This window comes from Cryptomeria japonica, chromosome 4 (genome assembly GCF_030272615.1).
Source record: "Cryptomeria japonica chromosome 4, Sugi_1.0, whole genome shotgun sequence".
NCBI classification, from domain to species: Eukaryota; Viridiplantae; Streptophyta; class Pinopsida; order Cupressales; family Cupressaceae; genus Cryptomeria; species Cryptomeria japonica.
Window position 1 is genome coordinate 735,678,701 of NC_081408.1, and position 17,852 is coordinate 735,696,552.

The following is a 17,852-nucleotide window of genomic DNA, read 5'->3' on the forward strand; positions in this document are numbered from 1 at the left end:
AAGTTTTGCTTTACATGCAACGAACATCTCCACAAGGCTAGTGCAATCTTCTAGGTATAGCTTTATGATTTTCAAATCACCACTACAAGCATAGATACCATCGCATCGATGCATATCAATGAAGAAGTGGCAATTGAAGTTAAGCTTGGCTAAGATGGATCCAGTTAACTACGCAAGACACTTTACAATCAGCAAGGTGCTAGTAGTATGGATGTATGAATTTGACCATTGATCATGCACAAAGTTCTTCCATTCATCTAAACAACATGAAAATTAAACAAGAAGTAGAGACCATGCAAATTGTTGAATCAACATATGAATTTCATCATATCTTTAATGAAGTTTATATGCTTCTTACAACAAAGTCTTTGCAACAATCTTTGCCTTCTCTTCCTACTCTACTCTAATTGCTATTTGCTATTGAACTATTCTTGAACTATTGTCTATTAACCTTTACAAATGAAGAAGTCGAGCCTTATATAGTGCTCTCATTACAATTGAGTGGCTCAGATTGATTCACAATCAATGGCCAAGATCGAAAGATAGGAACCCTAATTAGGGTTTGTCAAACCCATTACAAAGCATTTAATGCTTGACCAATGATAAAATTACATAAAATAGGACACGTCTTTCTTTGAATTCTAACCAATGAGTGATGAGGTTAGGTATGATAAACAATATTTAACAAAATGCCATGCGTCATTTGTTGCTTCATTGGATCAGTTTGGTTCAATGCACCTAGACGTCTTGACTTGAAAGAATTTGATTGGCTTGGTGGTGACCAAACGAAAGCTCAGCATGTGTCTTATAGATTATTACTTTCATTCTTCTATCTTCATGCTTGGGAATCCTTTAATACTTCCTTGAAGCTCCTTGATTTTGGAATCACTTGCCTTGTATGGTTCCTTCCTTTGAATGGTTGATTTCCTTGATGTAGTCTTGAAAGATCTTAAATTCGTTTCCCTTGAGAATGCCCCTTTTGTCTTCATTATTGGAATGTGAATTTGACCATGTTTCACCATCACCCTTATTCGCTGAATATGTTGATCTTCTGTTGTAATTGTTGAATCCTCGGCCTTGAATGTAAAACTTGAACCCGTCTATGTGAATGATTGCTCACGCCTCCGTTGTATGTTCATCCTTTTTCATACCCCAAGTGCTTCCCTATATTAGACCTGAAAAGGAAAACATTTTGATCAAAATTGTAAATTAAAATTCTAAGTTGAGGAAATGCAAGATAATTCACAAGATTCACTTCATAAAATCCTTGAAAATCTGGAAATAACCCCTTTAAATCAGGAAGTTCTTATGTACTATATTCATTTAGGCTATTTCCTCCCTCCTCACAAATCTGGAGCACATTTTAAGTGTGGAAAAGTTGCCATAGGTCTGAAAATGATTAAAATCAGAAATTTCTGGGAAAGATGTTCCTTGTTTCTATTAAAATTCTGTCTTACACAAATGCTGAATTTCCCTCCTCAAAGGATGAAGTGAATTCCTTCTTCACCAGGTATGAATTGAGCTCTTGCTTCCATCCTTCAAGTTGCTACAGGTTTCTCCAAGTTCGCTAAATGTTATCCTCTCCAAAATCGAATTGCTGCTTTGTTGATATAATTCGCTGCCTGATCAAGATCATTCACAAAATCGATTCTATGTTGATCAAATGCAACGATCAACATTGCATTGAAGTCGCTGAAAGAGGATGCTATACCTCATCACAAGGCCAACTTGTGATCTTCGTTTGGTGATTTACAATTTAGACTTCAAGGCCGACTTGATTCACCAATTTCGAATTTAAATAAAATGTTCTTCTTCCATCATCATGGGGCCCATTCTCAAGGTGGCACAAGTTTTAACGTCTCCCCTTTGCCTTGAATGAAATTGTACTTCCTCCTTTGGGTGGCACTATCCTTAGTTCGCACATTTAGAGGGTCATTGGAAGTGTAAAACCTTAGTTCGTGCTTTGAGGGTGTCAAAGGAAGTGAGATCCTTAGGTCGCACTTTTGGGTCATCAAAGGAAGTAAAATCCTTAGTTCACACATTGAGAGCTTCATTGGAAGAGCAAATGCTTAAGTTGCTCCTTGGGAAGTGTTGTGACGTTTTCACACATCGCCCCATTGCAAATGGGGACCCTTGCTTTTTTGCTTTTTAGGGTTTGTTTTCTAGGTCTTTTAGGGTTTTGTTAGTTAGCCTTTGCATTTTGAGTGCTGTCGGGAAGATCAATAGGATAGCAGGTCCTGCTGGAGTGAAGTCCTGATCCTGAAATTTGGCTAAGTCTGGAATGTCCTGATCCTGAATTTGACTAAGTCTGGAAACTGAAAAACCTCCAAAAACTAGATTTTGCAATATAACTCCTGGAGGCCTGAAACCACTCTCAAACATCCTGAAAGTATATATGGAATATAACTTAAAGTTTCCTTCTATGTTTCTTCTTTCTTATACTTAAATGTTATATTCCATTAAAATTGTCCTGATAGAGAGTTCGAAAAGTCAAATTTCGCTCCTGTCCTTCACTGAGGATCCAGAGCGAATTTCGCTCCTGTCCCTCTCAGGAGGACCAAGGCGAAGCGCTCCTGTCCCTCACCAAGGGTCCAGAGCGAAAAGGCTTAGTGGAGTCATTCCTGACCTTGTTTGGACAAATTGAGACATCAAAAGCATGATGGAGGACGAAATGAGCATGATAGAGCATCCAGACTTGATCAAAAACGATGAAATGATGAAGTTTTTGCCTAGAAGGTCAAATTCGCTCCTGTCCCTCACTGAAGGACCAGAGCGATTTTCTTTATATGCACAATTTTAGACCTTTTTTGGACATTAACTTTTATTCATAGCATGAAGTAAGATGATATCTTCCTTAGCCAAGACTTTTTTTGATGAAAATTGTAACGATTTGGCCTAGAGAGCAAAAATCGCTCCTGTCCCTCACTGAAGGACCGGAGCTTGAAATCCAAAATTGCCTTGTCCTTGAAAGATTTGAACGATTTCGCGAATTGAGAAGATCAAAGGAGATACATTTTATCAGTTGAATATAACTTGAAAGCGCAATCATGAGGAAAATTGACCCTAGAAGCAAAATCGCTCCTGTCCCTCACCAAGGGACCAGGGCGAATTTAAGTGATAGCTCCCGTCCCTCTCTCAGGGACCAGAGCGATTTTCCTTATAAGACAGGTTTTGGGCGAAGATCAAGTAAGTTTTAAGTTTGGGGCAAGCAAAAGGGGCATAACGAATCCATTGAAGATAATTTGAAGATTGCAAGACACCAAGTGAAGGCCATATTGTCCTAGGCGCTTTTGTCCCTCTCCAAGGGACCAGAGCGATTTCTTCCTTAGACAAATTTCTCGCCAAGTCGAAACGAATTTCATGTCAAAGATAAGTGAAAGGGAGCATGACAAGTCCGTTGAAGACAAGTTTGAAGATTGGCAAAGCACGAATGGGCTTATAAATGGATGTTCGCTCCTGTCCTCCAGTCGAGGACCAGAGCAAAATGTCTAAATGTGCTTAAATGTTGAATGTCACTCCCATTTCATACGTTCAAGAAGGAACAAAAGACATCATTTTACGCCTTGAAGACAATTTGATATCAATATGATGGAAGATTTGCACCATAAACCAAAGTTTGCTCCTGTCCTTCAGTCAAGGACCAGGGCGATATTCATTAGACTGGTCATTTCTTTCAAAAACTACGTCAAGGCGAGGTCGCACAAGGTCGAAAATGCCTTTGAGAATATGATAAGCAAGGAACCAAACGTCAAAAGGTGACCAACTTGAGCAAAGAGGAAAGTTTGCTCCTGTCCTTCAGTCAAGGACCAGGGCGATATTCATAAAATCAATCATTCTTTCTAAAGGATCACATCAAATCAAAGTTACACAAGATTGAAAACGTCATTAGAAAGGTGATGAACAAGGAGTTGAGGTTAAAAAATGACAAAGTTGAGCTAGGATTCAAAGTTCGCTCCTGTCCCTCACCAAGGGACCAGGGCGATGAACATTCAAATATCAAATTTGCCTTGTAAAAGACAAGTAAGTATGCGTGGAATGAAAGAACAAAGTCATTACTTGCCTTGTGATATAAATTGGTGATTAAAGAGGCGAAAGACCAAGGAAGAAAAAGCAAGTTCGCTCCTGTCCCTCACCAAGGGACCAGGGCGATAATGGTCTTAAGAGGCATCCATCTACAACATTGAATCGATCAAGCTCGAGATTCCCAATGAAGATGCCAGTTTCAACGTAGAGGAAGTGATTTTGAACGTAAAAGGCGAGAAAATCAAGAGCAAAATGCAAAATCGCTCCTATCCCTCTCCCAAGGACCAGAGCGATGTGGTTTGTACCCCTTACATCTTCCATGTTTGGCGCCAACATCATTTTCAAATTACATTAAATGCTAAAAATCGATAAAGTTTGAAATATTCAATTAAAATTAGCATTTAAAAATAGCACATGAAACATTTATTAATTAATTTTGCCTTTTTCAAAAAAATTAATCACGAAGGCATTTTAATTAATTATTAATTTTAATAAAATTGGTGCGCTTGGATTATATTTTATAAAAGTCGGCCTTGATTTTTATTTGAAATTTGTTTTAATTGCCTTATTTTTGCAAAGTCGGCCTAAGGTAATACATAAGGTAAGCGCCTATAAAGGGAAGGTGATAATTTCATTTTCAAATCATCATTTCACCTTCATTCATATGCGATTTGGAGAAGACAAAGAGGTGTGCGATTTGTATTTACAAGGAGCGAATTTTATAAAGGAGAAGTGCGAATTTCATTAAAGGAAGGTGCGAACATCATCTTCAAAGGGGAGTGCGAGCTTAGTTTCAAGTGAGGCGAACTTGCCAAAGACTACGTCAAAGGCATCCCAAAGGTGGCGAAGTTGCTAGCTTGAGGGAGGATCACATTGAAAGCTTCAAATTTCGATTTTGCCTAGGCGAATTTCCTTATTTTGCATCTTTTTAGAGTTAGTTCTCAAGTGAGGTATGGCGAAAACTTCTTTTGTCTAAATTTTGAGTATTGGTCGTCCTAACCTCAATCTTGAAATTTTGAATTTTGAAATTTTGAATTTCCAGTAGCTCAATCATATTTAGGAAATGATAACTCAAAGACTTATCATGAAGTTTCCTAAAATTAATCTTTAATCTAATCTATGTTTATACATTGCAGAATCTATTACTAATTTTGAAATGTTGTGTAGGTACCAAGATGGCGACTCTCAAGGAAAATCAAGCCAGATCAAGGACGGTCTCCTCAAGGACGATCAAGCAAGGACAAGGGCGGCCTCCTCCAATCCAGCGTTTCAAGGCGAGGTACATCAATCATCCTACACATCAAGGACACAAGAAGTCAGAACAAGGGTTCGTTGAAGAAGCAAATAGTTCCAGATGAATTAATTAAAGCTAGCTTCTCAACAACACCAAGTTGAATATTTACCAAGTTACAAGTGTCAGATGAGGTGGCATCCTAGTCATCACTTCTCCAGTCAGTGTGGTCCACCTCAGCATGTCCAGATTCAATGTACCTAACTCATGGAAGGTGGCACAAACTCCGATGTACCTACCCCGGCTATCCATTGGTCGATTTTTCTAGAGAGGACATGTGTCCAAGCAATACAATTTTATCATTGGTCACGCATTAAATGTTATGTAATGGTTGTAACAAACCCTAATTAGGGTTTTCATTGTTGAATCTTGGCCATTGATCTCAAATTGATCTAAGCCATCGAATTGTATTGTGGGCACTATATAAGCCCTGGCATTTCATTTGTAAAGGCTAATTAGCAATAGCTAGAGAGTTAGAAGATAGTTGGAAGAGTTAGAATATAGTTGATAGAATAGCAATTAAAGTAGAGTAGAGAGAGAAGGCAAAGATTGTTGCCAAGAGGTTGTTGTAAAAGACTTGTAACTTCATTGAAGAAATGGTGAAATTTATGGGTTGATTCGACAATTTGCATGGTCTTTATACTTCTCGTATTTGATTTCATGTTATTAGATGAGTGGAAGAAATGTGCTTGATTGATGGTGGAATTCGTACATCCATACTACTAGCAGTTTGTTGATTGCAGAATTGCCTTGCGTAGTCAACTGGAATTATTCAGCTTAAGCTTAACTTCAATTGTCGCTTCTTCATTGATATGCATCAACCTGATGGTGTCTATGCCTGCAGTGATGATTTGAACATCGTAAAGCTTCCCTTCGAAGATCGCACTAGCCTTGTGGAGATGGTCCTGCGATGTCAAAACAAGACCTAGTTAGAGTTTCATCAAAGATCAATCATTGCTCCTACATTCTTAGTATTAGGATTAAATCTTCTCTTCGCCCTCATCCTTTTTCCATTTTTTCAAATCTAAGCTAGTAAGAGCCTGTGTTCGAGCAAAGCTGATCAGAAGTTCAATCATCAAATGTAAGTCCCCTTGTGATTCCAACAAATCACATCATACCACAGAGAGCTTATCCACACGTAGAGACCCTACATACAAGAACCTTGGAGTCATCCTGATTGATCCTTTTTCGTGATATCTTCAGCAATCAGAGGCTTTATTCAAGAGAGGATAAGGTACCTGTTGACGTGTATTTTGTACACAATCATACACAGAATAAAATACCTAAAGGCATCTTATCCTCTCTTGAGAAAATAGTCTCTAACTGCTGAAGATTCGCGTAAAGGATCAGTTAGGTAGACTCCAAGGTTCTTTTAGTGGGGTCTCCACGTGTGGACAAGCTCCAGTGGTATGATGTGATTTGCTGGAATCACAAGGGGACTTACATTGAACTTCCGATCTGCTTTGCTGGACACAGGCTCTTACTAACTTAGGTTAAAAAAAATGGAAAAAGGATAAGGGCAAAGAGAGGATCTAATCCTAATACTAAGAATGTAGGAGCAATGATTGATTTTTGACAAAACTCTAACTAGATCTTGTTTTGACATCAATGGAACATCTACACAAGACTAGTGCAATCTTCTAAGGGGAGCTTTATGATGTTCAAATTATCACCGCAGGCATAGATACCATCCAAGTTGATGCATATCAATGAAGAGGCAACAAATTGAAATTGAGCTTAGGCTGAATGATTCCAGTTGACTACGCAAGGCAAGTCTGCAATCAACAAACTGCTAGTAGTATGGATGTACGAATTCCACCATTAATCAATCACATTTCCTCCATTCATCTAATCATCTACCATCTAAGATTGAAGACTCAACAAGAAACCATGCAAATTGCAAGAAAATGACATATTTCACCATTACTTCAATGAAAATGGAGTTTGTTTACAATCAATGGCAACAATTTCCTGCCTTGTCCTCCTATTCTACTCTAATTGCTATTCTATCAATTATTTACAACTCTCTCTAATTCTATCTAAAATTCCCTTTTTTACAAAATGAAATGTCTGGGCTTATATAGTGCCCACAATACAATTTGATGGCTTAGATCAATTCAAGATCAATGGCCAAGATTTTACAATGAAAACCCTAATTAGGGTTTGTTACAACCATTACATAACATTTAATGCTTGACCAATGATAAAATTGTATTGCTTGGACACATGTCCCTTTTAGAAAAATCGACCAATGGATAGCCGGGGTAGGTACATCGAAGTTTGTGCCACCTTCCATGAGTTAAGTACATTGAATCTGGACATGCTGAGGTGGACTTCACTGACTGGAGGAGTGATGACTGGGATGCCACCTCATCTGACACTTGAAGCTTGCTAGATATTCAATTTGATGTCGTTGAGAGGCTATCTTTAATTAACTCTTGTTCTAACTCCTTTTGTCCTTGATGTGCAGGAAGATGATGTACCTCGCCTTGGAACGCTGGATTGCCCTTGATGATGCTAGTCCAAAGAAGGTCGTCCATGTCCTGGCTTGATCGTCCTGGCGAAGACCGTCCTGGCGAAGACCGTCCTTGATCCGGCTTGATTTTCCTTGAAGAGACCTCCATTTGATGCCTACACAACATTTCAAAATTAGTAACATGATTTTGCAATACATAACATAAATTAGAGAGCAAATTTTTAGGAAACTTAATGATAAGTCCTTTATTAATCATTTCCTAAAAACAACTGAGCTAAGGCAAAACAAAATTTCAAAATCCAAAATTAAGGAAATGACGATCAACGTTCAAAATCAAAACAATAAATCCATATCGTCATACCTCTTTGAGAGCTTAACTCTAAAATGCAAAATGAATAAAATCGCCTAGGCAAAATTTGAAATAAGATGGTCTTGATGTGATCTTCAAAAGAACGTTCCTCTTATCAACTTCGCCACCCTTCAAGTCTTGGACGTGATCTCCTCTTCAAGTTAGCAATTTCGCCATCTTTGATATGTCTTTGACGTCCTAGGCAACTTCGCTCAAATGGAAACTTCAAGTTCGCCTCTCCTTTGGATAGTAGTTTCGCACCACCTTTGATTGAATTCGCTCCTCTTCTTGAATGATAATTTCGCCCTTCCTTTGTATGAAATTCGCTCCTCTTTTGCCTTCTCCAAGTTGCATATGAGAGATGATAAATGATGATGTGAAAATGAAATAAACACCTTCCTTTATAGGCGCTCACCTTCATATTGACCTTAGGGCCGACTTTGTAATTAAAAGCGAATTTAAAATAAAGTAAAAGGCCGACTTTTGGTAAAATAAACAAATAAATATCAAGCGCTCCACTCAATTTTTATTAAAAAAACTTAATTAATTATTTGCCAACGTTTTTTTTAATTTAACAATTTCGATTTTTTACAAGGCAAAACAATTAATTAATGAATATCAAGCGCAAATTTTAAATGCTACTTAATTGAATTTTCAAAAATTATCGAACTTAGCATTTAAGGAAATTTGAATTGTTTATTTGGCGCCAAAACTATGAAAACAAAGGGGACGTACCTCATCGCTCTGGTCCCTTGGAGAGGGACAGGAGCGATTTTGCTCTTGTGGGCCTCATTTCACTTCATCACCTTCGCAAATTATATTCAACGGATTTGCAATGCCTCCTTTCATTCATTCATGCCTTGAGATCAGTTGAAATTTGGCGAGAAAATCATCTACAACAAAAATCGCTCTGGTCCCTTCCTGAGGGACAGGAGCGAACTTAAGCATTTTGGTCCTTTGTTGACGTTTGATAATCTTCAATTTGTCTTCAACGGGTTCGATTGACCTCCTTTCTTGCCTTCGAACATAAAATTTGCTTGGTCTTTGTTCAGGACGTACCTTATGAAGAACTTCGCTCTGGTCCTTCAGTGAGGGACAGGAGCGAATTTGACCCTCTAGGCAAAACTTCATCATTTCATTGTTTTTTGATCAAGTCTGGATGTTCTATCATGCTCATTTCGTCCTTCACCATGCCTTTGATGTCTCGATTCGTCCGAACAAGGTCAGGAATGGCTCAACTAAGCATTTTCGCTCTGGTCCCTTGGTGGGGGACACGAGCGATTCGCCTTGGTCCCTTGGAGAGGGACACGAGCGCATTTCGCTGTGGACCCTTGGAGAAGGACACGAGCGAAATTTGACTTTTCGCACTCTCGACGAGGACAATTTTAATGGAATATAACATTTAAGTATAAGTGACATTTCCTTCTATGTTTCTTCTTTCTTATACTTTAAGTTATATTCCATATATACTTTCAGGATGTTTGAGAGTGGTTTCAGACCTCCAGGAGTTATATTGCAAAATCTAGTTTTTGGAGGTTTTTTCAGTTTCCAGACTTAGTCAAATTTCAGGGTCAGGACACTCCAGACTTAGCCAAATTTCAGGATCAGGACCTCACTCAAGCCGGACTTGGTTATCCATGTGATCTCCCCGACAGCACTTCAAGTTATATTCATTTGATAAAATGTACCTCTTTGGACCTTTTCACATCGTCAAGACGTTAAAATCTTGCAAGGACAAAGCAAAATTGGATTTGTAGCTCCGGTCCTTCACTGAGGGACAGGAGCGATTTAGGCAATTAGCACTGTTATGGACGTCCCAAAAATCTTCAATTTATATTCAACGCATTTATCTCATGTTTTTCCTTGTTTTTGAACGTAAACTTGCCTTGACCTTTGTCTGGATTTTGCAAAATGAAGGAAATCGCTCTGGTCCCTGGGAGAGGGACGAGAGCTACAAGGTACCTCGCCCTGGTCCCTTGGAGAGGGACAGGAGCGATTTGGTCAATATAGGTCATTCTCCTTCGTTTTTTGCATCTCAAATTATATTCATTTGGCAAAGTATCTTCCTTCGGACGTCCTCAAATCATTAAGTTTTCAAAATCTTGCAAGGACAAGGCGAAATTTGAATTGTAGCTCCGGTCCTTCACTGAGGGACAGGGGCGATTTTCCTCCTGGAGGCATGTCTGTGCTCATAAAAATCTTCAATTTATATTCAAATGAAAGATCTTGTCGTTCTCTATCACTTCAAACGTAAAATTTGTCCGGACTCTGCAAGAACGATGAGATATTTGAAAATGAGCTCCCGTCCTTCACTGAGGGACAGGAGCGATTTTGCTCCTACAGGCCAAAATAACAAGATTTTTCACATTTTAACACTTCACAAGGCTAAAACAAATCAATTCCAATGCCCAGGATCAAACTTCAAAAAAGTCAAAATTTGGTCAAAATATTCAGTCAGACAAAAATTCATATTGACGGTCAACACTTAGACAAGTTTAAGCTCTGCATGAACATTCCAATTGAAAACTAGACCATTTTGGCGAATTCATTGCATTTAAAATTTGCATTCTAGAAAAGAAGCTCAAAAAACTCTCAAAAACGACTGGATTCTGGTCCGAAAAGACGGTAATTAAAACCCTAAGGCTTGACCCTAAATCCAGACAACTAACAAACTAACAAAACCCTAGAAAAAGCAAAGCGAAAACGAACAAAAAACATGGGTCCCCATTTGCAATGGGGCGATGTGTGAAAACGTCACAACAGTACCCTTAGGTATTTTATTCTGTGTTTGATAGTGTACAAAATACACGTCAACAGGAAGGTCATTTGAAATGATCAACATGCTTAAATTGCTGATTTGAATCATCATGCCTTAGGTCACGCTTCAAAGAGCTCAAAGGAAGTGGGAATGCTTAGTTCGTGGATTAAGAGCCTTATTGGAAATCTTAGTTCATGGATTTGAGGCATCAAAGGAAGTCCCATTCCTTAGATCATGGACTCAAGCCTTCACATGAAATGCTAGTTCGTTGATTGGAGCCTTTGCTGGAAATAAAAAATCCTTCCTTACTTGCTATCACTCAATGCTTGCAACATCTTCCTAGCAACGCACTTCGCAAAATCATGATCTCATTTCAAACAATGTAATGCAAGAACCTTAGTTCGCTGATTTGAGGGGTCAAAGGAAGTCCCAAAGCTTAGTTCGTGCTTTTGATGCCACACTAAAAGTCTTAGTTTGTGGACTTGAGGCATCAAAGAAAGTGTAATATCCCTGTTTTTTTGTTTTTTTTTTTCAAGGCCAACAATAATCATCAACAAGAAGTTAACCCGTTAAGGTTAGAAAGCATAAACTGAAACATGCTAGGAAAGTAACCCTTCCACTTTCTGATCACCAAGTGCCCAATGTGGGAAGGTGAGAGCATACGGTGTTGAGGGGATCATTAGCTTAATTAACTGAAAACAATGCAGTGCTTGGGCGGCAAGCCAGCCCCTTCCGCTTATCCAGCGGGAAAGCAAGAAAACTTGGCGGTGAACCAACCAAGTGAGATACACAAAAATACGAATCACTAAACCGCAATATTTCAGCAAGAGGACTGCAATTACATAACAACCTCAACTCGACCGCTTATGCAGCGGGAGGACCATTACACATAGATATCACTCGACCACTTATGCAGTGGGAGGACTGAAATTACAAGTTTGCTTGATAATAGGCGGCAAGCCAGCCTCTTCCACTTTTCAGCAAGATGAGAATTACAAAACAGAACTGGTTAGTAGTACTACTACTTAACCTTACAGAAATAGAGATATGAGAAAGAGAGTAATGCAGACTATCCCAATAAGAACATGAATTTCTGCTAATAACCAATCTGCAGGCTGGAATTGCAAAACTAGCAGCCTAAGAAAACTCTAAAAAGCTCACAACTCTCTCATTACACATCCAAATCACCCCAAATCAGTTCCAAACCCACACTAGATTAACTGCAATGACAACCAACCCAAACCATGATACCATACCCCCCTTATTGATTTTGCATGCATCCCAATGCAAAACAAAAAACCACGCCTAGCCTAAGAATTTCGATTTGGTCTAGGAAATTCAAAACTCAACTAAAAATGCCACAAACTTACAAAGTATATCGCCATTACTGGGAAGGATAAAAGAGCCAATACCCATAACGGTCAGTCGCTCCAGCAAAGAGGTGTGATCGAAAATGCACTTCAGCCACAGGCAAACCAGCAAGTCACCAAAATCGTCCCAACACCAAAAATGACTATGACATGCTCTGAGAATGTAGTAGATAACAGCACACAGCTAGGTACTATGTTTCAAGTACGAAACCGGGAAGCACTAGGGAGAGACACTTCGAAGCCTCAAAGTTATGTCCCCAAACCGGCAGCATAACATTACAAATTTTCAAGATGCCCAGAATGGGAGCACAAGGTTCTTATTTATAACTTTCACACCATCAAATTCAAATGCAAATTTGCTTCAAACTCAACTCTCTTCATTTGCATTTCATTCCAACTCACGTGGCCCCCAAGGGTGGCGCCATCCTACAAGTCAACCCTCACGCCAAAAGCATGGACCACGATTTTCACTTGGCAACATTAGAGATAAAAAATAAAATAATATCTCTCTTAATAATTTTGACGTCCCCTTTTAAGACATAAATTTCGCCAAGCATTTAGAAAATAATAGGCATTAATCCCAAATTCAATAAATCAGTAGCAATTAATCAGATTAATTAAATATTAAACCTTAGGATAAGGAAATAATATTTAATTGTGTCACATATGACTCCCAACCTGATTACTGTCAAAACCAGGATGAAACTGAGCCAGGAAGACCACTGAACTGTTGCAGGATCAGGACCCTGTCCACTGCCAGAAATAGAATTATGCCATACTGCCACTTACTAAAAATAGTAAGTCATGAACTAATGCTCCAAAAAGCATGATCTTCGTGCCCAGTGACAGAGCATGGAGAGCTCAATAGGACAGTATCACCAAAATAGCCATTCCCTGATTTAATAAAAATAGTAAGTCCTCACCTCATCAATGTTGGACCCTCATTCTTCATTCCACCTAGCCTACGGGTCTCAGGAATAGGCTAATGGACCACTGGAAGGTCATCAACAAGAAGGGGACATTACAGAAAGTGCTTCAAAAATGACAACCTAGCTGTCTTAGACCATTTGTTCCAAGCTTCTCATGATGATTGAACTCTAGCTCCTTCTTTCTTTAGAATATTGACCTCTAAAACCAACTTGCCTTAGCCAAATTTCTAATTTTGCAAGATAATGATCAAATGGAATGATCACCATGAATCATTCACTTCCTAAGCCTTGAAAACTAACTGACCTCACCTCATCCTAAAGAGAGAGACTTGACTTGATTACTTCTTGGCCACCTAAGATACTATACCTCTTCCAAGTGAAAGGCTAATAGCTAAAGACTCCGCAACTAACCTGGAAAGCAGAAAAAAGTGGAGGTCCCCATTTGCAATGGGGCGATGTGTGAAAACGTCACAACACAACCATGTGGGAAAAGCTCTGGCTATTTGGAGGGGGATCACATTGTTGATAGCTATTAATCTCCTTAGAGAAATCCTGGGGACTAATTCAAATTCTTTCTTCACTACTTACAGCTGAAATATTGCACACTAGAAGCTTAATGCAATAATATGGGGCATCCGCTGACTTCTGAAAAAGTTTTGGGAATACTTGGTTTGACCCTCTTGGCCAAAAAACATTAATAATAGAATTGGTTGTGAGTGGGAAGGCAATATGAATGGTAGAAATGATATAGGGCTTAGAGCAAGCCTTCATAAAATTATATCCAATGATTAGAGAGATAAGATTTCCACAGTCCATGCTAAATTCATATATGCTTCTGGATTCAGCTGTGTAGTAAGAAGTTTTTGCATCAACGTTTCGAATCACATTTTTTCTCCTGCAGCTCTCTCATCGTGATGATGAATCACGGAGTGCGATTCGAAACGTTGATGCAAAAACTTCTACACAGCTGAATCCAGAAGCATATATGAATATCCAATGATATCAAAAGAATCAAATATTTTCATCAGAGGCTATTCCCACCTCATTATTAAGATTTGATTTTAAATCAGAATCTAAGGTTTTTAAGCTAGTTTGTGCCAGCAAAAAACTTTCATTATAGCTTGGTCATTCTGATGATTTCTATGTCACCCATGTCTACTCCTGACAGACATATAAATAACAGCCTGCCTCTCGACAGACATTTTGCATGTGGGAGCAGTAGAAAATTGTGGAATTAGCCCTAATTATGGAAATGACCTTTTCTTCTGTTTTCACATCAGTTTATCTCATTTGAAGAAGACATCTGCACTTGGTATCATTGTATTTTCTTTGGCTCTCTAGATGGCAGTGTGCCACTGAGATGTGTGCAACCGTGTTTCGGTGATTTCCGAGCGACTTGGCAACTCTGAAGGAACACTCCCTTTATTCAGAACTAGAAAGCCAGCGTCATTTTGTGCAGTAAAATACCAAAGGCAACTTTTTTATTAAGGCTAACAGCCCCTAAAAAGCTAAAAGAGAGAGGATGGTCAGTGCAATTTCAACCCATTATATTTCCCTTTTATAATTTCAGCTTCTTTTAATTTGTTTAAGTTAATAGCCATCTCCCACCATCCCCAAATTTTGAGAAAAAATTATGTCCCTGAAACTGCATCCCTTTGCTCCAAAAACTGAGAATCGCTGCAGTTGTGGTGCCTCCCTTTTGAAGGACTTATTCGTAGTTCGATAGATTGTGGGAGACCCAATTGATTGGGTGACATATAAGGTTACAGATGGCTTCTCATTTTTCTTGCTTTACAGGTTGGTCCCCTTTCTCTGTCTGGTTTCATTTTCCAATTAAAATTGGGGATCTTGCGTATAAGATTGCTGTTGGATTCACCAGTATATGTTTTTCAGTCAATGTTTTGGATTCGATTGTTTTTGGATTAGACTGTGTATTAAATTTAGTTTTAGATTCAACTAAGTTTGATCCGAAATGTCGACTGAAAAATATACTTAGTTGAAATTAAAAGCAATCCTATACGCAACTTATCTTATAAGTAACTTCTTGGGCTGTTGAAAACTCATGCCAACTATTGGAGATCTTGTCAAGCATTTATGAAAGGCTATATTTTCAATTAGTTTATTTTCATCTGATTCCTGTGGCGAGCAAGGATGATCTCAGGGACCCTAAAAATCCCAACCACCTCCTAAACATATTCCCAAAGTCTTTGCTAAGGTCTCTGCTACTACGTTTTCTCTCACACCTAGACAACGGAATTGTAAGAGATGCTGCCGTCTACCAACTGAATTGGGTACCTAGCCAGTATTCTCCTCTTCTCTAACGACAGTTAGGTCACTAATAACATGGAGGCTGTAGGACATGTTAAGGAATATACTATCCCTCTGGCTATAAGAAGACCCCTTGCCCCCATCCCCTTTCTCCCAGGTCCTATGAACACTTGGTTCACAAGAAAGGCCTCACAATCTCACATTTTAAACAAAGATAGGAAACAAGGGTCTATGAGAGCCAGTTTCCTCTCCTACATTTACTTTTACGAGGAGGTATTGCTCCTAATGACTATGCTATAATTGTGGACATTAACATCTGTTGAATCAACATTTCTTTAAACTTGTTCAGTTTTGTGAGACAGTTCATTTAAGACATCTCTATTTTACATTTGAAAAAGGCCCAAAGTAAAATTTAGCAAAAAGGGCACCTGGATAGGTAGAGCATCCATGTCAGCTCTGAGTGCAACGAAAGGAGGAGCTCCGGAGCCTATGAAGGCCACCACTCCCGTCTCTGCAAGTGGCCACCTGTATTTGACACCAATTTTCTCCAGTTCGCTTCGTATGATTGCACTGGTTTCGAACTCCTCGTATCCAAGCTCGGGATTCTCGTGAATTCTTCTGCGTATGTGTTTAAGCCAATCAAAAGTCTCTTCTCTCTTTGCCATCTGGAGAATTTCCTGTGAATGTTCCCTATAAGACTGAGAAATCCCGAAGCCATCCATGGCCGGTGAATATGCATCTTGGTGGTTCAGATTCTCATCCCACGCAAGATAAGCCGAGGGCATATGCAAAATGAAAAATAGGATAGTAGCTGAAAATCCATACGAACATCTACCCATTTTCGCAGACTAAGTGCTCCGGCAAGTACGCGCTAGTTCATTTTTACTTTTGCAACGAGTACCTACTTGCCCCAAGTGACAATTTGAATGGGATCGGGAATATTAAGGTATTATTGGATGGTATATATATGGTTTGTTTGTAAAGTATTGTGTATAATTGTTTTCTTTAATCATTTAGCTGGTTTTGGATTTGATTGTGTGTATTTTTTTTCATCAATATTTTGAATAGCTAATGAGAAGGTGAGATCATAGCCATTTGGATGCTATTAAATATCAAGTTCTTCAACTTCATGTGAACAATACTATGTGTTTCAGGCAATTGCAACAACTTTTGAAATTTAAAGTTTAAGGTGTCTTGTTGAAATTTCACAATGGAAGGTTCTAATTTATTGTATGTTTCTAGGTGACTGTTGTTGCAGCTGGTGCTCTTTTTTTCTTGGCAGCCTTTGTTGCTCATTACGTATCTATTTTTTGCATTACTTCAATAAATAAATAAAAACATTTTGAGTCCATCGCTAGAATGTAAGAGAGTGTCAAGAGATATAGAAAAAATTAAATTGCAGACTGAGATTCACTTAAGGTGAAACGGGAAGAAGCGCGTGAAAGGAGAAGGGGACCCAAAAAATAGCATATGGCTAACAAAGGAGAGAGAGAGATCAATCAAAAAAAGAACATAAGGAAACAATTACAACTTGAGTAAACTAATAATAATGTGCCAACAAATAATGCATAGAAAAAGGAATAATTACTAATTAATAAAGACAAAAGAAGAAAAACATTATAAAATTATGGTCTAATATGGGAGTAATAAGATAAAAAATAAGAATAAAATAATGCAAGAAAAAATAATAATGTGAGAAAATAGGATATAATATCTCAATTAAGTGCATAAGAAGCAACACAATGACATGATATAAGGAAACAAAAGAAACTATTTAAGATTTAATGAATGATTTTTTCTACATCTGTTGACACTCTCTTACATCTTGATGATGGAAAACATTGATACAAAAAAGATACAATCAAATCTAAAAGCAGCTAAGTGATTAACTAATGGATTGTGGGAATTTCATAAAATTATTTGTATTTTTTTGTTTTCATTGTTTGGTTGATAGGATTATTAATTGTTGTTAAGGTAGGAATTGTCTCTTTTTTACCAATCAATACAAATAATTAAATTTTTTGAACTAAATTCTATAATTTATATTTAATTTCTATTTTAATTTATTGTAAAAATAAAAAATAAAAAATTCTTCCTATTAGTTACAATAACTAAAAAATTCAAATTTTCCATAAAAAAAAGTAGGGGGATATAGACTCACCCCTCATGGTCAAATAGGCAAAGCCTGGATAACCAAAACACACATTAAACATGGGCCAAGTCCGAAGAGCAGAAAACACCAATAGAAATCGCTAAGCAGCTAAAGTAGTAGTCAAAAGAAGCAGATCTCTCATCCTTAAGACCCCATACATCTCTCATCCTTAAGACCCCATACATCAAAGAGGGGCCACCCTTTTTTAGTAGTAGCCTCTTCTTTCTCCTTATCAG

The 17,852-nt window shown here is 38.2% G+C and overlaps 1 protein-coding gene across 1 annotated transcript in view; it reads right to left on the reverse strand.

Moving 5' to 3' along the window:
• LOC131027456 (IAA-amino acid hydrolase ILR1-like 1) overlaps positions 1-16,405 on the reverse strand; it is a 44,934-nt gene extending 28,529 nt beyond the window's left edge. Inside the window, exon 1 of the mRNA XM_057957533.2 lies at positions 15,893-16,405. Coding sequence (XP_057813516.2) covers positions 15,893-16,303 — 411 coding nt within the window. The 5' untranslated portion in view covers positions 16,304-16,405. The remainder of the gene's footprint in view (positions 1-15,892) is intronic.
• Between the last annotated feature and the right edge of the window lie 1,447 nt (positions 16,406-17,852).